Genomic DNA, 23610 nt, shown 5'->3' with positions numbered 1-23610 from the left:
TCTGATGCAAATAACTGTACTACTTTGAATACAATGGTTTCCCGGTACTTCCTTTATTTTTGTCTCCTCTCATTTATTATTCTCAGATCCCTACCAATTTTGTTCTTGCTGCTCCCCACTTCAACAGTACTTGTGGTTACTCTACATTATATAGCCCAACTGGTCATGCTTGTGTTATCACCCTGACTTTTTGTATTATTTGTGCAGCCAATATGCTAGTCTCAATTGTGCAGTGCTCTGACATCACCGTAGGATTCTATATATTATTCCTTGTACATTCCATGCTATTTTTATGCTGTACAGCGCTATGAAACCAGAAATGGTCTTGTTCACACTATATAAAACTTCATAAATAAAAACAATAACATTTTTTAAACAAAAACATCTTAGCTGAGGGGTACCAGACAGAAATGCTATTATCTGCTTGAGTGAGCCACTGGCATGCCTACACCTCCCAGGTTGTGCCTAAACCTTCATTGGTGGCAGCATCTCCCTCAATATGTTCTGCGGATTTGTGAGTAAGAGGTCTCTTCCTTTTTGGGAGGAAGCATCATCTCTGAATGACCCTCCCAACAGGTTGCCTCCGGATTATGGAGTAGTGTGCTGTCCCATGTAGTCAGCCACAGCCCGAATACAGGAGATGTTGATTCTCTCCCCATCCTTAGACCTCCATAGTTCCTCAACCTTACCACACCCCCATTCCGATTAATTTCAGGAGGCAATAGAAGCAGCAGCACTTCCCGGGTCGTTCTCTTTACCTGCTCCTCTACTGAACACTACTGTCGCCAAGAGTTTTCTCAGCTAGTCCGCAACTTCCACCACTCTGGGCCAGTGAGATATGAGAAGTAGGAAACGGAAGGTGAGGGTCAAAACAGGTGTTTGAGAGCTTACGCACACAGAGCTAATCTAGAGAGCAGCCATTCCTAGCTTGGCGCCTCCATTGGTAGTTTTCAAGATAGCCTGTTTTCAATGGAACAACCACCATTTATTTAATTATCTGGGAATACAAATATTTGTATTTGAATATCAATGACACATTTTGGCTTGTTTTCAGGTAGTTTATATACATCATTTGCATAGGATACTGCTAACAAAAACAATATCACAGTACAACACTGATTTGGTTAACACTGGTTTTCATATCCATGTGAGCACTCAATTCTGCATGTTAACACATTTTCTCTGGGAACAAATTAATTTAAGACTTCAGAAACGGAAGCACATTCACATATTTGTTATGGATTTTACATCTAGCATAATTTGCTTTTCAGTGTCTATTAAGCATTAACAAAGAGTTCAAACAGACTAAGGTTGGATAACCACATATTCCTCTTGTTCAACAAAACAAACATCCATGAATCAAATATACAGATATTAGGCTATATTATTCTTTTGGCAAGAGATATTTCTTTGAATGATTTACTTTTGTCCATGAACAGTGCAATCAAGGGCATAATGTTTTGTGAATAAACAAGTATCACAGAAAACTGCTGTGTGCAATAAAGGTTCTGTTTAAAGTATGGGTAAGCCAATTTTGGAATTTCTTTTCTATTAAAAAAGTCAGCATTTTACTTTCTATATTACAGTTGCCGTAAGAATAAAATGGTGGAGGTTTGATGTTTTTGGTATTATAATGTCACTTAGCAATCTTGAAGATTCTTGTCTGGCATATTGTCCATCTTTGAAATGAGTTAGATGTAGCGTGGCTGCTCGTGAAAGGAGATATTTATTCATACAGTTCTGTTTACTGTGATGGTAATGCCTTTGCCTCCTTTTGCCACTTATTTATTTTATTAATGTTATTTTTAGATCTCAACTTTACCAATAATCAGAATGTGTAAGTCCTCTTGTTCGTCAGTTATTTTTGGAAACGTTTGCCCTTGCACATACATTGTGTGGAAGTTGTGCTCTTCCCATAGTTTTATTCAAAATCCTAACCCTTTAAGAACATAGGTCTTCCTCAATGGATGTTTTCATTTGGTGAGATAATGCAGTAGTTTATTGTTTCCTAGGAGCAGATATATAGTACCTTTTAATAATGTTTTTTTTCCTATTAAATATTTTAATTTGATCTTCCATGTCTTTTTGTATTAAAGTATCAGAAGCTTAATGCGCTGGTTTATTTCTCCAGAACCTCTGCAAGGCAACCCTTCCTTCAATATTTATTTAAATCATTTATTTTCTTAAAAGTACATTAGTAAAACTTTTTTTAGAAGTATAATTTATCCATCAGTTTCCTCAATTGGTTTCTATTCGATAATAATAATGTATTTTATACAGTGTGGTTATGTAACCGTCATGATATTGTCTTACAGGCTGCTTTGTATGGTCTTGGTCTTCCTCTGAATGTCAATGGAGAACCTACCTGATCAGTGTGCTTTCTTTTATGATTGGTAATTTTTCTTATTCTCGATCAGCTGTGCTATTCTGTCAAATGGTCATTCCTCTACATTAGTTTAGATGGGATTTGTGCCCCATTGTGCTTTTGTGTTATGCCCAGCAATATAATACTGCTTCTGATTGGTCTCATTTTGGTAGGAAGGTGTAGAGAAACCATTTCTGGTTTGAAGCGACCGGTGCACTGAGGTAAGCAAAGGTGTAGAAATGATTAAGCACATCAATTTCATAGGTTGCTGCAGAGGAGATTTTCCATCCAATGTTTCCCCTTTTGAGATTGCATGGGCACCCATATTTCCTCAATTAGTTGGGATAGAGCCTCCTCTGGCTCATTGCATGAAATGCTGTTGATGACTGCGGTCACATCTTTTATTGTTATCAAACTCTAGCCAGGAGGTACTCAAGTAGAGAGCATATCACTTTTTCTGGAATTGTATTGCATATTTTCTACTGCCACATACCTCTGTTCTTGTGCATAAAGTGCAATACAGCATGAATATACGTTATCCTGCCATTTATGGATTTATATAATAGAGGTTAGGATTACAGACACTAATGGGTATGAGAGAGGATAAATGCCCATATTCCCATCACACAGAATAAGCAGCTTACTGATAAAAAAAAAGGTTAAAATATAGAGAGGTGAGGTTGGAGGTTTGTGTTCAGATGGAATGAAAAGCAAGGTTTCAGTTATACTAAATAGATTATCCTTCTCACTCATTCACAGCTGGGTTCAGTTATTGGTTGTTTCTCTTTGGTATAAAGGGTTGACTAGTAGTTCAGATATTTTATCTAAAACCAGAGTTTCTCAACTCAGTTGAGCAATTGTCTCCTAGACTGAACAGTTTTCCAGTGTGCGTAATAGGCCATAGTCATAAAAAAAAACAAGCTAGGTTTCATGACAAACAAAGAAGAAAAATGTATTTGATCTTATGGAGTTTCATATGATAAGACAGATGTACCAAGGTGCTGTTGACTGATGCATGAGCTACAGGGAGTAGAAAGATGTTATTTAGTCTCATAGTCTGGTCATGCCCGGTAATAGCAACATTTGGGGGAAAGGTTAGGTCAGTTATTGTGGAAGTAATGGAAAGTAATAGCCTGCTATGACCCAACAATGCCTCATGGGTCTTCTACTCAGACAAAGGAAAAAGAAAGTTAGCACTCGATTCATTCATCTGGCGCTAGCACTGGCCAAACGATGTATAGCGAAGGCATGGAAATTGGTTGGTTCCCAGACAAGAGATAGGAAACAAATTTTGTTTACTGAGCTGAACATAAGAATACTGCAAATGGAATGTAGCAAGGGTAGCTAAGAGTAAGAAATAACCAGATATTGGGAAGTGATGATACAGATACTTGGAGACAGGAATAATGAGGACAGGCCTCCACAAGGCACAAATAATGTAAATGAATGGGACCTTATTGTGCTGCCAAAAACACAACTAGGCATAACATAAGGGTGGACCCGTATCCCCCCTAGAGCAAGCACAGAAACACAAATTAGATGCAACAGAGAATGGCTGAACAGAGTATACACAGAATTTTCCCCTCTGACTTGCCAAATCCATGAGAGATAATCATAAACTTCCACCAAGAACCACACACCTGATATTGTTTATTGAACTTGGACACCCATAAGATGAATGTCGGTAAGAAGGTAGTTTTCAATATAATTCATAGTTAAGGAAGTAGGAGAGTAATGGTGAGCCGTTATGATTGAGATCAAAGAACATCTTCGGTGAGAATATGGAACTATGGAAAAGCACAATTCCAAGTATTTTGTAGTCTGTACAGTTGGTATATACAGTAGTGCTGTAATATACTCGCTGAACCACAGAAGATGATAAAATAAAATGGATTGAAAAATATGATCAATAGTAATGCAAACTATATTCAAAATGGCATAAACAAAATGTGCTAAACAAGTTTGCATAGAGGAAACCAGAAAATATCTAAATGTACAAAGAGTATCCATACCCTAGGTTTATACACGCACTGCTGCCAGGGAGAAATCAGAAAGATACCTCGACGTTTTAACCTGTAACAGTAAGACGTTAAAGTCACTAACAGGACAGCAGGAAAACACAGTGCACGTGGGAGGACATTTTCTTCATTTACTCCATATTATTTGTTATGAAACAACGAATGCTATCGATGACAAACATGTTCATAAACGTTAACTGATTTACTTCGTAGGGTGTAATAATTTCTAATACACCCATCCATTTGAATAAACTTAAGACTTACAAAGCTTTCCCAATCTCCCAGGTAAATATCATTTAGATGGAGAATGAAGGCACTTATAAATGATATATTCTTAAAAGTATTACAGAAAACTATACCGTATAGGTTTGCTTTGTATATAGGGCTAATTGCAGCATGAATTCAGGTTATTTACCCTCACCCGGTTGTGTGACAGCAAGAGACCTGCTGTAGTTTACTGCACAACATCAGAGAAAAGAAATGAAGGATTGCAGCAAATTTGCCTTTTCCTTCTGACCACCCCATTTTTTAAAAACCTTTATTCTGGACCCTATAGTGCTTGTGCGCCGGCCCTAAAATTGGATTGGTAAACTTGGTTTCACCCAATTGATCTAATTACCTTTCCTGTTAGGCCATAGAATATTGTGCTGCAAATACTGCAATGTATTGGAAATTTGCGGCTGCCAGAAACACACACTGTGCTCTGACTAGGCTGCAGTTTCATAGTACAGCAGTGACGAGCAAAGTGCTTTCAATATATATAAAAAACTATTTTTATATAGTAATATGTCACCAGTAGGGTGCCTTGAAAGGCCATCAGGCAGAGTGACTGGCTAATACATCCATAATAAATCCAGCTTTGTCCAGCTAGAAGCTCTTGGTAGCAACACCAGCTGCTTTGCTAGGAGCTTAACCAAAATGTATCAAATTGCGAGGGACTCTCGCTGGCCTCAGCCTTGGACCTTGCCCGGGTGAAGGATCCTGACTTCCATTTCTGAGACTAATTTCGAAGGTAAAACCTTTGAGCGTGATCACCTACTTGGTGTATCCGATCTCCACTCCATTGCAGTCATCCTGAAATCGCACCTAAGACTCATTCAACTGTGATTTGTTTTTATTTCTAATGACACAATCTTTTCTAGACACTTTTTTTCTACAAACTTTAAAAAAGTTAACTCTGGTTTCCTTCGTGTCTTTTTGATGATTACGTTTTTCTCTATTTGCCAAAATTGGTTTGTGAATTTTATTGTGTTGTGTTCTTTACTCAAAAATTGTTGGTAATGCTTGAACTTCATATGCCCTTCTCTTGGTTGCCTGCCAGGGATGAGCAGTTCGTCTAAGGACAATGTTTGAACCTAACCAGATTCTGCTTATTAGGTAGGTGGGAGTCTCAGCCTCCCAAATTAAAAACCAAATATCTGACAAAGGGTAAGACTGCGACTTAAAGAAAGATAGTGTGAAGGGAGCCCCCGATGTTTCAGATTGCCCTTTACTCGGGCAAAGACAAGTGAAAGCAGAGCTCAACGTTGCGTTCAAGTGTGCACATGAAAAGTCTGTAGAATGAGGTCATAACTAATATTTTTCAGTTGTGTTTTGTTGGTGCATGATGTAACATATAACCCTCTGGAACAGCTCTGTAGGAAGGTTTTCACATAAAGCAATGTATTTCTGCATTTAACGCCAAGGAAGGACTTATAAATAGGTTGTCAACTTTCTAGATACTTTTCATATTAACAATTTAGATAACTGTTGCTGTATAGGGAGCTAAATCACGAAAGCTAAGATCACCAGAATCCTAGGATATCTTGACACAAATTATTTACCTAGTTCAAAAAGACCATTAAAGCAATATGCATTATACTGAACCACAGAATAATGATCCCATTCTTGAAAAGCAAAATAGACATATGGGATGAGCAGGGTACGAAATGAGAGGCCGGAGTCTGAGCGCTAGGAACCAGATTGTTGTAATAATGGCAGAACTAATACACTAAACCGAGCTCAGGATTCTGATGTCCAAACATGGAGGAAGAGATTAGAAACCAGCACAGCAACTATTGCTTTTGTCTCAGTTTGGAAAGGGGCGACACTCCAGATCCAGAACTATGTGGTCCACATGAGGAGCGTATGACTTCACATGTTCAATATGTAGGATATGGGTTTTCCATCGCTTCCCGTTTAGCTCATAAAGCAACTCTTGAATCTGGCTCTTTGTGGACTCTGCCCAACTCTCCCATTCCGGGTTTATCACACTCTCCCTCATGATAGTCACTTCATCTTCCTTGGTGCATAGGTCAACACTTTGCTCCAAATCCTCTTCTTTCACAGCTGCACTGCACACTTTTCCTTTAGAGAAAACCTGCTGGTGATAATAGTTGCTTGAAGTCTGATGATTTTTTCCCAGAAAGGATTCAACATTTTGATGGATATGTAGAACACCTCCTGTGTCCTGTCTTAGAACCCTGCAAGCAATGGGCCAGCCTTCCCTAGAGCTTGGGATCAATCCAAGATTTACTCTGTCAGCTACATTCTGCAAGTCCAGCTACAAGGAAAGAGAGACAGAGTTGAATGAAACGGCAGTATCATTAGGCAGTTCAGCTAGTGTAATAGTTAATAAGAGCAACCTCTCCACACTTAAAATTGATTTGTACAAATGTTAATATTCTTAACTACAAACTGCTAATTGAATTAAAATAAAATGTAAAACACAAAGCAATAGGCAGACACAAAAGAAACAGAGGAAACCAGACCAAAATATACATGATCAAATGACTATATCACAGTTTTTTTTATAGAACAAAGAGCATGATCTCAGATACAACGATACTTAGAAGATCTTGATTAAAGTAACAAGAACGTATGTAATAAGGCATAACAATAATCAATGTGATCAATTTGCAACAATGTATATGATATCGGTAGTAAAAAATGAACACCGTGAGAATGGTTAATGCATGAAGCTCTGTAGGAACATAATAGACTGCACAGTACTAAAATCACGAACCAATAAGTACTATACTCTTATGATCATGCACCATATAAATGTCAGAGAAAATGATTTTACAAACAGATCAAGGCAACCAAAATGATATAATGAAAAGGTAGAACAAAAAGAGAAGAAAGGGAAATCTCAGCGGTTCAACAACGTTTCAGGCTGAAATCTAAAAACAAGTGGGTCTGTGTCGAAATAGGTGTGTGGATAAGGACGTGCTCCTACTATGTTGTAAAAGAACCGACCGAGTTAGATTATGGAGGCACGTTTTTCTGGTATTCAAGGCGCCTCACAATAATCGATGGTGAGAGACAGTTAGCTTTTTGGAAACATGTATTGTGATCACTTCTAACTAAGCATATGCAGCCCACTAATTGTGAAAGGAAACATTTGGAGAACTCTTCCATTCAGAAAGGATAAGGTAGGTTCCAATGGTCAACCTGAGGTAAATCAGCTGAATGTCTGTGGGAGCCAATTTGAGAATCTCAGAAGGAAAATAGATGTGCAAGATGTTGCATCAGTATGCAGAAAGATTCAAAAGACTTCTTGTAACTCGTTTTGAATTTGATGCCACAAAGGATGAGCATTATTGCATTTAAGCAAAATTTGAAGAATGACTCCAGATTTAAGACTGCAGTTCCAGCAAATTTTTGAATCCAAGACACCTTGCCTATGAAGCTTTGATGGAGTCCAGCAGATGTTATGTAATAACCAGAATCTCATTTACAATGAGGCAGGGGTAATCTTTCGTTTAAAAAGAATGTCAGATTATGTGAGCAAGTAGTACCGCAAATGTCCACCTCTAGTGTATTAAGTTAATAGAATTTCAAGAGTCTGTACCTTTCTGTGTCAGCCTTGGTTTAGGGGCAAGAGAAAATTATGCATTCTAGATGCAGTATGACTCAATTTAAAGAACTTTCCCAACAGCAATGGAAAAACGGGAGCATGTATGACACCAAGCTTTTAATTATGGCTTTGAGTTTCAGAAAATCACAACAATCTAGATTAGAAAGATTATGTTTAAGGTGTAGTTCTGCGAATAAGAGAGAGTTTGAACTGGAAACTAAATCTTTGATTAGATTTATGCCTTTAGCCACCCAGTCCTCCTAGCATATGTAGGGTATCAATTGTATCTCTCATAATCGCGATTGACTCTTCCATATTAAGCCAAAAGATACTGTGTATTGTGAGTAGTGAGCATTGGGGTAAATGGGGTGGCAGAGTTCTTTGTATAGGCAACCATGTAGGCACTATAGGATTATTTAATGAGAACCACCAAGCTCCCTGTATGGACAAGAAGGCCTATTGATTTCTAAGGTAATCCAGAAATGTAACTAATTCCCTCCCTCACCTCTCAAGTCTGAGTTTCTAAGGGAGTCCTGGCTTTATTATTTTTCCAGAGAAAATCCATAAATAATGTGTCCATGTTTTTGAAGAAAAAAACTGGATTACAATTTGAGAGGTAACATACTGATTGGAAAATTAATTATAGGTGTCACGATCATCCTAGTGGTATTTACCCCACCAAGTCAAGAACTTTGGTGACCATTGCAATACTAACTCTACACTGGAGATAGTTTTATTCTCATTTACTGACAATGTCTCCTTAAAATCTCTTCCGAACCAAATTCTAAAATATTTTAATGTCTTGTGTTGCCATTTCAAACCTGAATCTTTTATAAGAACACCTCAGTTTTTTCTTAACTACGGGAGTAACTGGACACTCTTGAATAATTTATTATTATTTTTTGATAAGCAACTTTATTGCATTTTTATAACAAAGACAACAATTCAACTGCAGCAAATCAAAACACATTATTGGGACAAAAGACACTCAAATTAAGATGACCGTGACTCATAAGGCACCTCTGAAATGGGCATGGCACCTACTTAACGAAATATGCGTATCCAACACACAGACCCCTCAGGCGGGTATTAAGTGGAACCACTTGCCCCATATTTTACCAAAATGTTCGGGGCATCCCCGGGCTTCGAAACGGGGCTCCTCTTGGACTCAACACCAGTCCACTCCTCGCCTCCATCTCCTCACAGTGGGCGGTTTAGCCTGGGACCAGAGTGCCGCTATGTCCCGCTTCGCCACTGCTACCACTGTACCCAGGAAGCGCTTGTCTGCCCGGGATCCATCAAGGCCATCAAACACCCCCAGGAGCAGGCGCAGCGGGTCGTGGGGGACCTCCCAACCCAGGGCCTGCGTAAGCTCAAGTTCCACCCCCCCCCCCGAATGGCTCGAGACCGGGACACTGCCACACCATGTGGTAAAAATCTTCTGGGGTGTGGCTGCAGCGCGCGCAGGCTGGAGAGGACCGCATATGAGCGCTGTACAGGCATGCTGGAGTAAGGTATGCCGCATGGAGATAATCGAGTTGAACGAGGCGCAGTTTGGAGGAGGTTGTCAGGGTCTTGGGGGCCATAAGGGCGTCTCTCCAGTCCGCTTCTTCCAGGAGGCTCAACCACCCCTCCCAGCGGGCCCGGAGCCGGTCTAGGGACACAGGACCATTATTGACCAGGGAACGGTAAATTCGAGACACCCCACCTCTGCCCAGGTTCCCCATCATTACCTGGGCCTCCAAGGGGCTAAATTCCGGAAATGCAGTGGGAGATGGAATGTGTGAGTGGAGGGCATGTCTGAGCTGTAAATACTTTGTGAAGGAAGGAGGGAATGGCGTTATTGGAGGTCAACAAAGGATCTGATATGGTCCCCCACCCAGACGTCCCCCAACAGCGAGATTCCAACAAGATCCCAGCGACGGAAGTCCTGGAGAGAGGATACCTTCCTCAACCATGCTCCGCTCCACAGGGGCGTCTGTCTGGGGAGTGTCCGGTTCCACTTTACGTGGCGTAGTGCGGTACGCCAGGCCATTAGTACCGTCCTAGTGACGGGGGAGAGCCTGTGGCACTGGGCTTCCATACAGGTAAGCTTGAACCTGCATAAGGTCCATTGACCTGAGTTCCACCCGATACGCCGGGTCGGACCAGCTGCACGCGAACCAGTCGTGGATCACAATGAGCCTCGTGGCCAAGTAGTAGAGGTGCAGATTAGTGACCCCCATGCCCCATCAAAGGGAGGGATGCGGCAGTGTGCCGGAACCAACTGCCCGGGAGATGGGCGGTGATATTCTGTAGGATGTACAGGAAGCGGGGGAGGACCATCATTTTGAAAAGGGCACTCCTACCCAGGGGGTTGAGGGGGAGGGACTGCCACTTCCTGAGGTCAGCTTTGGCCCTGGCGACCAGGGGCCTGATGTTCAGGGCCCATTCAAGCTCCGGGAGGAGGGCGGCCCACACCCCCAAATACTTGAACGATTGCCTGCATAAGGGGATATTCGTTTGCCAGTCAAAGCATTCCTGGGATGGATGAAGGGGGACCAGCGTGGATTTCGCCAGGTTGAGCCTGAGGCCGGAGACCCGCTCAAAGGCTGAGAGGGCATCCAAACAGCGTGGGCAAGAGTTCTCTGGGTCCGCCAAGAACAGGAGGACGTCATTGGCATACAGGGCTATCTTGTCAGTGTGGCTCGGATCCCAGGCCCAGCCGCGGATGAAGGAGTCTTGACGGATGAGAGAGGCCAGAGGATCCATCACCAAAGCGAATAGAAGCGGCGAGAGCGGGCAGCCCTGTCGGGTGCCCCCCGGATGGGGAATGTCTCAGATAACACGCCATTAATAAGGACCCGTGCCCTGGGTCTAGAGTAGAGGACCCGGATAAAGCGCCGGAAAGGGAGGCCGAATCCCCTCCTCTCCAACACCCCATCAAGGTAACTTCAGTCCACCGTATCGAACGCCTTTTCAAAATCTATGAAAAGCAACGCCAGGTACGGGGTGAGCTGATGGTAATGTGCAAGGGCGAGGTGTAGGCGGCGAATGCAATGCCGGGTACCCCGGGCAGGCATAAAACCGCATTGATCCGGACTGACCAGGTCCTGCAGGTGGGGACGGAGCTGTTGGGCTATCACAGTGGCGAAGATTTTGACTTCTGTATTAATGAGGGAAATAGGGTGGTAATCCGCACAGTCAAGGGAGGGCGGCTGTGTCTTTGGGATGACTACAATGGTGGCCACATCCGTCTCTGGTGGGAAGGACCCCTCATCTACCACGTGTTTGAATAGAGCTGTTAAGTGTGGGACCAATATGTCACGATAGGCCACATAATATTCTTGGGGGTATCCGTCGGGCCCGGGCGTCTTGCCGGAGTGCAGCAGTGAGATAGCCCCATGGATCTCTTCCAGGGTGAAGGGGAGGTCCAAAGCCTCCGAGGCCGGCCGGGAAAAGCATGGCAGGTGGGAATCAGTCCGAGCCAACCAATCCGCCAAGGAGCTCCGAGGAGGGCGGGCCGCATAGAGTGCCGCATAATATCCGGCGAAGGTTCGGGCATTGGTTGGAGATGTGACGTGATGGGCTCCAGTCTCAGCCCGAATCTCGGGAATAATGCGGTTGGCTTTCGGATAGGACACTAAATTGTGAAGTAGTTTGCAGTTTTTGTCACCCCAGCCATACACATGCGCCACCGAGGAACGCCATAGCATCTTAGCAGACTCTAGCGAGATCTGACAAATCTCTTCGCGGAGCAGCGTAAGTTGCCGAGCGGAGTCATCGCTGTCGCTGGCAGCCTGGGCCTCCTCCAACTGCGCCGCCTGGGCCTCCAGCTGCTCGAGTCATGCGGTCTGTTCCTTACGCTTCGCGTGAACCAGGCCTCTAGCCACCCCACATTGGACGGCCTTGCCGGCCTCCCACAATGTTCCTGGCGAGGAGACAGAACCCGTATTGGATGAGAAATAAAGCTTCAGTTCCTGCCAGAGGGCCGCGACAAATTCAGCATCCTGCAGGAACCAAGCATTCATCCGCCATGCCGTACGGGTGCCTGCAGAGGAGGTCCCAAGGCGGAGGGAGACGGGGGAGTGATCAGAGATAACCCTGGCCAAAACAGTGACCCGGACAGCAGCTGACAATCCGTGGCAGGCAGTAGGAACAGGTTGATACGGGAGTGGGTATGGTGAGCCGCCGAAGTGTGGGTGTACTGTTCCTTATGGGGGTTCCACACCCTCCAGGCATCGCAGAGACCCAAGGCAGAGGACCAGTCAGATAGATGTTTTGCAGAGGCCAGGCGGGAGGCCGATGGAGTACCTGTTGCGTCGTGCATGGGTTGGAGGACCGCGTTAAAGTCACCCCCTCCAACAGTCAAGCCCGGTGGGAAGGATGAAAGTATTGGCATGAGGCGACGGAGGGTAGAGGCCATGGTGGCGGGGGGAATGTATGTACACAAGAGATTAAGGGGTTGGCACTCGATCGTACCCGACGGGGCCACATAGCGGCCGTGCGTGTCCGTCTCAGCACATGTCAGGGTAAAGGGATGCCCTTGCCGAAGTAGTGTAGCTATCCCTGGAAACCGCGTGTAAAACCAGAGTGCAAGACCCTGTCAAACCCATATCTGGCAAGGAAGTTGCATTGGGAGCCCAGGAGGTGGGTTTCTTGCATAAACAAGACGTCTGGTACATGTCGGTGGGCGCTACGAAGGGCAGCAGCATGCTTGATACGGTCAAGTAGGCCGTTGACATTCCAAGAGAGGATGTGGAGGGCCCTACTGAAGGTGGACGCCATCAAGGTGAGCGGTGTATGGTTGGGTGGATGCAAACGCGAAGAGGCCCGGATCCCCTGGGAAACGACGTTGTGGGGCCTGGGGTGGTGGATGGAAGGTGTGTGATACGATGAATCTCGTGTCAGCGTCAAAGGCAGATCGGTGCGTGTAGCTACCGAATATAACAGAACAGCGGCCCGTAGGCAGCTAAAAACAACAAACTGTTGGGAGACAACGGTCTTCCCCCCCCTCCCTCGCCCCCCAGCTCCCCCACCCTAAACTTCAGAAAAAGAAGCACATGTCGTCCTGAAATGAGAAAGCAAGTAAAACCAACAACCCCACAGGGAGGCTAAATGCTAAGCTAAAACAGCGAAACAGGAGCATGGCAGAGATGGACCCCCCTCCATGTATCTGGATAAAAGAGTCGCCAACAGCTGACAGTACAATCAGGACAACGGTGTTATCAGAACTATAAGCAAAACCTGAATTTGAGGTGGAAAGTAAGTCACCATACTTGAGGCAGCATGAAGCAGGAACCTCAGGGACAATCTTGTTGTAGAAGCTATCTGGAGGCGAGATACAGAGTTCCTGCTGCGTGACCCCGCTCAAGTGTTCTCATCTTTGCCGGAGCTACGGATCTCGGGGCTCCGAGACAGGTCAGAGTCCGACATGACGTGTCGCAGGATTTCAGAGGAGCCAGGGAGACAGCTCAAGTCAGTCATTGAGCTAGCCGGGCTGGGGGAGGCGGACCTCTGAGCCGGGGTCTGGGAGGGAGGGGCCGAAGAGGACATGCCCGGCGATCGAGAGTCCGCCCTCCGACGGACATTTTTCTTTCAGACACCCAAGCCCCACCTCCACTCTTGCATAATTTACTAATACATCCAGCAAATAGGGAATTGCACCATCAGTTTCTTCTGTGAGCACACCCTCTTAATGCACAGCAAAATTTTGCGGTCCAGCTTAAAAGAAATATCATTAATTGAATTATTAGAACATATCTCTAGAAGAAGGGATTCGGCCATCAGGAGAAATAAAAGCAGTGAAAGATGGCATTCCTCTCTATTGCCTTTCTTTAAAATGAAAGGCTTTGATAAGCAGCCATTAATCCTTATCGGAGGTCATGGTTTGGAATAGAGACCAAGAGCCATTCTAATCAAATTGTCACCCAAGTCAAATTTGAGTAGGGTAGCTTTCAAAAAGGTCCACGAAAATCTAGCACACAAAATTGTGTGTTAGATGCCAAACCATGTATGATTACACTTTTGGCAGCTAGAGAATGAACTGTGAAAAGGAGTAAAAAGAGACTGGGCAAACGTTTTGTAAAACATATTGGTGAATCCGTCCGCTCCAGGACCTAACCCCAATTCCAGACCTTGAATGTATTTAAGGGTCTCATCTTGCGTAATTAGTTTATAAAGATTTTCTTTAGATTTTCTTTAGAGCGTGGATCTAATGTTGGGATGGAGAGATGATCAAGTAAAATCTCAGAGTCTTTAGTCTCAATAGTTCTATCTGGGTGGTATATAATTTTATAGGCATTTTCAAAGGCTTCTAACATTTCATTTGAGAAAGTGATACTTAGGATCATATTGGTTTCTTCTGGATGGAATAGTCAAGTTATGGTTCCTGAATTTTAAATAATTTATAAAGTCCCACCCTATTTTTCTGCATTCCTCATTAATACCCATTTGTGGGGCCTAAAGCTCCAAGTTGTATTATATATATATTTGAGGTTTTTCAAAGCATCAAGGTCAGCGGATCCTTTACTGTGATCAAGCTTGAATTCTAAAGCTTTGATTTGAACCTCAAGATCGTTGAGACATTGCTGATCTCTTATTTTTGGCAAACATTAATTTGATGATGCACCCTCTAATGGTGGCTTTGAGAGCATCCCAGAAAAGTTCAGAAGGGGTATCTTCCATATTATTCCCATTTATATATAGATTGAAGTCCTTCTGGAATCTTTATTTAATTTCTTCACTGTCTGTGATAATGTCATATCATTTGCATGCTACATGAGTGATCTGAAATCGCTATTGGTTCTTTTCTGGGAGAGATAGATCATTGAAGGAATCAGTCAATTAAGAGATAATTCTTCAATAAGAAATATAGGGTTGCGAGTAAAAGGTAAAATCAATTCTTGTTGGATTATGGATCCTTCCAAGCATCAATCAGGTTATCCGTCTGACAGATTCAGGAGTTGGGCATGAGACCATGGTGGATCTAAACTTTAGCTTTGATAGTCTATCTAGGTTCCCATCTAGGGTAGATTAAAATCCCCACCTAGTTTTGCGCCAATATTTTGTGGTAGGTCGGACATCACTTTGTTGAATTCGGGATCATTATTGTTGGGTGTGTAAATGTTTATAATGTAAAATTCAGTGTTGTCTCAATACATTGTCTTGTTTGTAAAGGGTGGCAGCGATACTGCATATTTTTGGAAATTAAGGTGATGACTCTATTCTTCTGCTATGCGGGGAATGGTAACACTCATTGATCCAATTATACTTAAATCTCAATCTAGATCTCTTGTAATAAAATGTTGCCCGAGTTTGTGGCAATAATCTACTATTTTCCTCCTTTTGACCAGATGGTTTAGCCCTTTTGTTTTCAAAGAGAGCACTTTCAGTGTCTCAGTTATGTTAGTAGTGATACATTTTTAATGAATTAGGCGGAGTGGTTAAGAACACAGACCCTTTAGAGTTGAATGACTCTGCATGATATGAATGGTTTATACGTGATTTACTTAAGCATTTAGTGAGAATGTATATTGGTATGTATTTTGATTTTCGTTCAATCGATGTTATAAATTAAAGTAGAGCACTAAAGAAAAGGAAGAGCAATAAAAATACAGTGAAATATAACAGAAATACAATTTCACACCCACCCCATTCAACTTAAGCCCGAAGGCTCCTTGACCAACCCAATGCTATCAACACAGGGTAAGCGAGTACAGCAAGAAGGCCTCCATATCATACACAATGTAGTAAACCTGGCATTAAATGTCATCCTGCAAGCAAATCATAGTAAAGAGCAACTTCAGAATAAAGGTCGCCATCTAAAAAACAAGTAACAGTAATTATGGATGTGGGTAGCTCCATACAAAGCATGGTGACAAGACCTTTCACATATATGTGTAAGTACACCAACTATAAATTAAATCATACATATACGAGCTGTTTAAAAAGTGATACATGGCCAATTAGATGGTTAAGCAGAACAGGCAAGATGATTATGAGATTCATAACTACAACCTAGACATAAACACTTAGGGCCATATGTAGGAAGCCAAATACCGGTTGGTAACGGCCGATTTTCGGTAAATATCCCGTTACCGACCGGTATTTAGGCATTTGCTATGTAGGGGGCATATTTCAGGATTCGGTAATTTACCGAATCGGTAAAATTACCGAATCGATAAATTTACCGATTCGGTAAATACCGAATCCCGAAATGATATGTAGGAAACACTCAAATGAGTGATGTGTAGGAATTAGAATTCGGTATTTACCACCAAATATAGGTTGGTGATAAATACCGAATACCTAGCAAAACTTGATATTTTGCTGATGTACAAGTGCCATGTGGCAGACATACATGCCCTTAGGGCATGTATGTGCGCCACATGTGCACACATGGACGAATCAGGGGTGCAACAGGGTGTCAATGTGACACCCTGCCACCCATGATACTGCCTCCCCCATTACCGATTCGGTATTCACCGATTCGGTAATGGTAACTGGCTTCCCATTCATTCCTATGGGCCTCCTGGCCCATAGGAATCAATGGGAAGGTATGCCTCATTACCGAATCGGTAAATACCGATTCTAAATTACCAACCCTTTCCGATTCGGTAAATTTTACCGATAAATTACCTACATCACATTTACCGATTCATAAATACCGAATCAGTAAAATTCAGTATTTATGAGTCGGTAAATGTGCAGCTACCTACATATGGCCCCAAGAGAGCATCGTCCACAGAGGTGAAGACTGATGTTCCAGACAAGATTCTTTGAGCACAACGTATCAGTAAGTTTCTGTGATTTTGGGCTCCCATCCTACATCCGCTGATTCGTGATTTGTCTTCATTAGTTCTGCTCGCCAAATCTTTAAAGTGCTTCCTTAGCCCTTAGATGTCTGCCTGAATGAGATCAGTATTAGTTTTGGTATTCTGGGCTAGATCATGTAATGATGATAATCTATGTAGTATAAGGTCCAAATTGTTGGATGATCAGGCTTTATTTTTAGTGGCGATTCTGGTAGTGGCAGAGTGGATTTGGGTCTTTTTTGCCCAGTCTTTACCTCTCTGGAGGCTTTTGTGTCATTCTCCTTGCTACCTTCTATCTCCAGAGGCTGAGCTCCCGGTGCCCTTTAATGAAGTGTGGTGTGTTTAGATATGAGGCAATGGTAACCTTAGGGTTATATTCTGCTCTACCACAGGAAACCCCCTTTACTGAAAATGGCAATCTGGATTTAGAATAGGAGAGTATTATGGCAGCAATCGCAGAAGCGGATGGCAAATTAGGTCACTATAGGACAAGCCACTAATCATTAAGGTAAGGTACAGCCACTAGTCTGTAAAGCCACCGTTCAAGCCACGACTCCATAACATAGTTGAATGAGTCAGACGGCTTTTGAAACAAATGAAACAGGGGCTACCAAAACCAATGTAGGTAGTTTTACAGGGGATCTATACTATTTGGGCATCTTGACCACACAAGGCATGCCTGATCCTACTGAGAGAAACATATTTCAAACGTGTTCCTCACTTCCCTAAAGGTGGCAGGCAGCTTAGCAAAGTTGTATTAGAAGAAACCGATGTTCTTGTCCTTCAAACATCAATCTCTTCAGTAGATTTCAGGCGAGAATCAGAAATTTTGTGGTTGCTGCCATTTTGTTTTTGCCTGACCTTGCCTAGGAGCCGAGATTAAATTCGGGAGGCAGAGGTGCAGGTGTAGCTCTAATGGACAATATAAAACACATTTCTCAATGTTGGCTAGGAAAGAAATCTGCTAGAAAATATTGAGATGAGTCCTACTAGTATTCCTAATCAAATAGCATAGATCCTACAACTACTTGTATACCATAACTCTTTGTACATCACAGACCTACCATTCTGCTCATGCATGCCTCATTCTTTTATTTGGCATTTTGAAAGTTGGTTGGAGGTATTTCTTTAGCCATAGAGAAATTCACAGTAAAATTTTCTTTTTAAAAGTGTGCACTTTTTCCTTACTCTTTCTTTCAGCTCCCTTTTTGTCCTATTAGGAACATGTGACGTAGCAAAGAATACCAGGAGAAAGCAGATAGAAAATAGGCAAGCATATTAGGAAGGACCTATTGGAAAACAACTTTTAGGCTTGTATCCAGAGAATTGGCTGTATAAAGCGGTTTTCATTGTTGCCCTAGAAACAGGGATAACTTTTAGAAACCCCACAGATATTGTCATTGCTCTTTCACTCCTGTGTGTTAAAATGATGAGCAACGGATTAGAAAATACAATAGACAAATGAGGCATTGGAAGACAGTCTTAGCGAGCCCAGGAAATTACATGGTTAGCCTTGCATTACAAACTGCAGAGGAGCATAGTGGGGCACTTTAGTTCAGTCAATATGAAACGTACATATTCTGCAACATTCACATTAGCTAGAATTGTGGTGCCTATAAATGACGAGGCAGAGTGTCTACTCTATAAGAAATTTTAATTACCTGATGCATAAAGCACTGATGAGAAGTTGAACTCTAACTCTGTGAAAGAAAGTGTATGCTTCTGAAACTGAGAGAATCTAAAATTCAGTTGACTATATGGCCACCAGAAAGGTATTCTCCCAAATCAAAACTATGAAATTCAAGACATGAATTTAACAGGGGTTTCATCTCGATCAAAAAACAAAGTTCAGCTGCCTTTCATGCCATCATGGAGGAAACGTGGAGAAGGGGGTTGAGGGGGAGGGACTGCCACTTCCTGAGGTCAGCTTTGGCCCTGGCGACCAGGGGCCTGATGTTCAGGGCCCATTCAAGCTCCAGGAGGAGGGCGGCCCACACCCCCAAATACTTGAACGATTGCCTGCATAAGGGGATATTCGTTTGCCAGTCAAAGCATTCCTGGGATGGATGAAGGGGGACCAGCGTGGATTTCGCCAGGTTGAGCCTGAGGCCGGAGACCCGCTCAAAGGCTGAGAGGGCATCCAAACAGCGTGGGCAAGAGTTCTCTGGGTCCGCCAAGAACAGGAGGACGTCATTGGCATACAGGGCTATCTTGTCAGTGTGGCTCGGATCCCAGGCCCAGCCGCGGATGAAGGAGTCTTGACGGATGAGAGAGGCCAGAGGATCCATCACCAAAGCGAATAGAAGCGGCGAGAGCGGACAGCCCTGTCGGGTGCCCCCGGGATGGGGAATGTCTCAGATAACACGCCATTAATAAGGACCCGTGCCCTGGGTCTAGAGTAGAGGACCCGGATAAAGCGCCGGAAAGGGAGGCCGAAGCCCCTCCTCTCCAACACCCCATCAAGGTAACTTCAGTCCACCGTATCGAACGCCTTTTCAAAATCTATGAAAAGCAACGCCAGGTACGGGGTGAGCTGATGGTAATGTGCAAGGGCGAGGTGTAGGCGGCGAATGCAATGCCGGGTACCCCGGGCAGGCATAACACCGCATTGATCCGGACTGACCAGGTCCTGCAGGTGGGGACGGAGCTGTTGGGCTATCACAGTGGCGAAGATTTTGACTTCTGTATTAATGAGGGAAATAGGGTGGTAATCCGCACAGTCAAGGGAGGGCGGCTGTGTCTTTGGGATGACTACAATGGTGGCCACATCCGTCTCTGGTGGGAAGGACCCCTCACCTACCACGTGTTTGAATAGAGCTGTTAAGTGTGGGACCAATATGTCACGATAGGCCACATAATATTCTTGGGGGTATCCGTCGGGCCCGGGCGTCTTGCCGGAGTGCAGCAGTGAGATAGCCCCATGGATCTCTTCCGGGGTGAAGGGGAGGTCCAAAGCCTCCGAGGCCGGCCGGGAAAAGCATGGCAGGTGGGAATCAGTCCGAGCCAACCAATCCGCCAAGGAGCTCCGAGGAGGGCGGGCCGCATAGAGTGCCGCATAATATCCGGCGAAGGTTCGGGCATTGGTTGGAGATGTGACGTGATGGGCTCCAGTCTCAGCCCGAATCTCGGGAATAATGCGGTTGGCTTTCGGATAGGACACTAAATTGTGAAGTAGTTTGCAGTTTTTGTCACCCCAGCAATACACATGCGCCACCGAGGAACGCCATAGCATCTTAGCAGACTCTAGCGAGATCTGACAAATCTCTTCGCGGAGCAGCGTAAGTTGCCGAGCGGAGTCATCGCTGTCGCTGGCAGCCTGGGCCTCCTCCAACTGCGCCGCCTGGGCCTCCAGCTGCTCGAGTCATGCGGTCTGTTCCTTACGCTTCGCGTGAACCAGGCCTCTAGCCACCCCACATTGGACGGCCTTGCCGGCCTCCCACAATGTTCCTGGCGAGGAGACAGAACCCGTATTGGATGAGAAATAAAGCTTCAGTTCCTGCCCGAGGGCCGCGACAAATTCAGCATCCTGCAGGAACCAAGCATTCATCCGCCATGCCGTACGGGTGCCTGCAGAGGAGGTCCCAAGGCGGAGGGAGACGGGGGAGTGATCAGAGATACCCCTGGCCAAAACAGTGACCCGGACAGCAGCTGACAATCCGTGGCAGGCAGTAGGAACAGGTTGATACGGGAGTGGGTATGGTGAGCCGCCGAAGTGTGGGTGTACTGTTCCTTATGGGGGTTCCACACCCTCCAGGCATCGCAGAGACCCAAGGCAGAGGACCAGTCAGATAGATGTTTTGCAGAGGCCAGGCGGGAGGCCGATGGAGTACCTGTTGCGTCGTGCATGGGTTGGAGGACCGCGTTAAAGTCACCCCCTCCAACAGTCAAGCCCGGTGGGAAGGATGAAAGTATTGGCATGAGGCGACGGAGGGTAGAGGCCATGGTGGCGGGGGGAATGTATGTACAAAAGAGATTAAGGGGTTGGCACTCGATCGTACCCGACGGGGCCACATAGCGGCCGTGCGTGTCCGTCTCAGCACATGTCAGGGTAAAGGGATGCCCTTGCCGAAGTAGTGTAGCTATCCCTGGGAACCGCGTGTAAAACCAGAGTGCAAGACCCTGTCAAACCCATATCTGGCAAGGAAGTTGCATTGGGAGCCCAGGAGGTGGGTTTCTTGCATAAACAGGACGTCTGGTACATGTCGGTGGGCGCTACGAAGGGCAGCAGCATGCTTGATACGGTCAAGTAGGCCGTTGACATTCCAAGAGAGGATGTGGAGGGCCCTACTGAAGGTGGACGCCATCAAGGTGAGCGGTGTATGGATGGGTGGATGCAAACGCGAAGAGGCCCGGATCCCCTGGGAAACGACATTGTGGGGCCTGGGGTGGTGGATGGAAGGTGTGTGATACGATGAATCTCGTGTCAGCGTCAAAGGCAGATCGGTGCGTGTAGCTACCGAATATAACAGAACAGCGGCCCGTAGGCAGCTAAAAACAACAAACTGTTGGGAGACAACGGTCTTCCCCCCCCCCCCTCCCTCGCCCCCCAGCTCCCCCACCCTAAACTTCAGAAAAAGAAGCATATGTCGTCCTGAAATGAGAAAGCAAGTAAAACCAACAACCCCACAGGGAGGCTAAATGCTAAGCTAAAACAGCGAAACAGGAGCATGGCAGAGATGGACCCCCCTCCATGTATCTGGATAAAAGAGTCGCCAACAGCTGACAGTACAATCAGGACAACGGTGTTATCAGAACTATAAGCAAAACCTGAATTTGAGGTGGAAAGTAAGTCACCAGACTTGAGGCAGCATGAAGCAGGAACCTCAGGGACAATCTTGTTGTAGAAGCTATCTGGAGGCGAGATACAGAGTTCCTGCTGCGTGACCCCGCTCAAGTGTTCTCATCTTTGCCGGAGCTACGGATCTCGGGGCTCCGAGACAGGTCAGAGTCCGACATGACGTGTCGCAGGATTTCAGAGGAGCCAGGGAGACAGATCAAGTCAGTCATTGAGCTAGCCGGGCTGGGGGAGGCGGACCTCTGAGCCGGGGCCTGGGAGGGAGGGGCCGAAGAGGACATGCCCGGCGATCGAGAGTCCGCCCTCCGACGGACATTTTTCTTTCAGGACCTGGTCCGGCGTCTCTGAGGTCTAGGCAGGTCTGAATGTGGCTGCAAGGGGGCCTGCCGGGCGGGAGAGGGAGCCGGGCTCGTTTGGAGGGGCAGCTCCTCTGTGAGCCAGGTCCAGGCCGCCTGGGGACTGTCGAAGAAGAAAGTCTTGTCTCGGAAGATAACCTTGAGCCAGGCCGGGAAGAGCAGACCATAGCGGAGACCCATGGCGCGGAGTTTCTGTTTGACTTCGTCATAGGATCGGCGCTGGGTCTGTCCCCCTTGGAGTAGGGGAAGACCATGATTTTATTATTTTGAAACTGCAGTGGACCATGTGCCCTGGCTGCCCTGAGGATAGCGTCCCTGTCTCGGAAGTTAAAGACCCTCAGCATTATGGGACGGGCAGGGGCTCCAGGTGGTGGCTTGGGGGTCAAGGAGCGATGGGAGCGCTCAACAGCAAACCAGGGCGAGATGCCCTCGTTGGGCATCCAGGAGCGCACCCAAGTCTCCATGAACGTGTCGGCATGGCCCTGTTCCACCCCCTCGGGAAATCCCAGAAGGCGCAGGTTGTTCCTCCGTGATCTGTTTTTGGCGTCTTCTGCCCTTCGGTGGAGCTCCGAGGTCTGGGTCTGGAGGCGGGCCACCTGGACCTTAAGTTGGTTAATGTTGTCTTCTGTAGTGGAAATACAGGATTCCGCCTCCGTGATGCGTGCTGTAGCGTTGCGCAGGTCTTGACGGATAAGAGCCACATCCACCCTCACTTCACCAATCTTGCTCTCCACGGATACCTGCGACGTGCTTATCGCCTGAAGGATGGTGGAGAGATCGCCCCCGGCGGCTCCCGGCACGGCCGGTGCTCCCCCACCAAGATCCTGATCAACCGTGGTGAACTGATCCATCTTAGTTTGAGTGGCGGGGACAGGGTTCTGTGGGGCGCGAGGTCTGCCCATCCCCTCCAAGGTATAGATCGATCCGGTATAGGCAGAGACAAGCCACGGGTCCGCCAGGGGAGAGGGGAAGAAGGGGCTCGGCCAACACCCAGGCCGTCAATGCTCCGGTCCGGGGTGTCTGTGACCACAGGGAGGGCGGCCAGGCCGTTGCAGGCGGCCGTTACAACAGCAAGCTCCCAGCATGGACCCCAACCAGGAAGGAATGGGGGGTGGAGGCGCCGAAGCTGCACCACCATGCTGCCACTCAACACTGTGGCCGATCCCCACCCCCAGACCCCACTCACCGGAGCAGACACCGCTGGTGTTGAAGGAACCACACACGGCCTCAGGTCCATGTGTTTCAATGCAGGCAGGTGGGCCGCTGCAACCTGCAGGAGCAGGCCCAGGACAAACCGGGCAATTGCGGAAGGGAGGGCGCCACTCGGGCTCCAAGCAGTCTAGGAGGCAGGCCCAGGACCACCAGGGGAAGGAAAATAGTGGGGGATTAACAGGGAGGGGGGCGGGGCACTAGGTCACTCCACGTCCGCCACCCGATGTGATG

The 23610-nt window shown here is 45.8% G+C and overlaps 1 protein-coding gene across 2 annotated transcripts in view; it reads right to left on the bottom strand.

Annotated features, from left to right (window-relative positions):
- Window positions 1-963: 963 nt before the first annotated feature.
- The window catches only part of TYW2 (tRNA wybutosine-synthesizing protein 2), a 174289-nt gene continuing 151642 nt past the window's right edge, over window positions 964-23610 (bottom strand). The window contains exon 8 of one of the 2 annotated variants that reach the window (XM_085607740.1): window positions 964-6925. In XM_085607740.1, the coding sequence (XP_085463866.1) occupies window positions 6452-6925 (474 nt within the window). In that variant the 3' untranslated portion in view covers window positions 964-6451. The remainder of the gene's footprint in view (window positions 6926-23610) is intronic. The other variant, XM_085607741.1, reaches the window with a different exon arrangement.

This window comes from Triturus cristatus, chromosome 5_2 (genome assembly GCF_964204655.1).
Source record: "Triturus cristatus chromosome 5_2, aTriCri1.1, whole genome shotgun sequence".
In the NCBI taxonomy this organism is placed as follows: Eukaryota; Metazoa; Chordata; class Amphibia; order Caudata; family Salamandridae; genus Triturus; species Triturus cristatus.
This window is presented reverse-complemented; position numbering and strand designations above follow the sequence as displayed.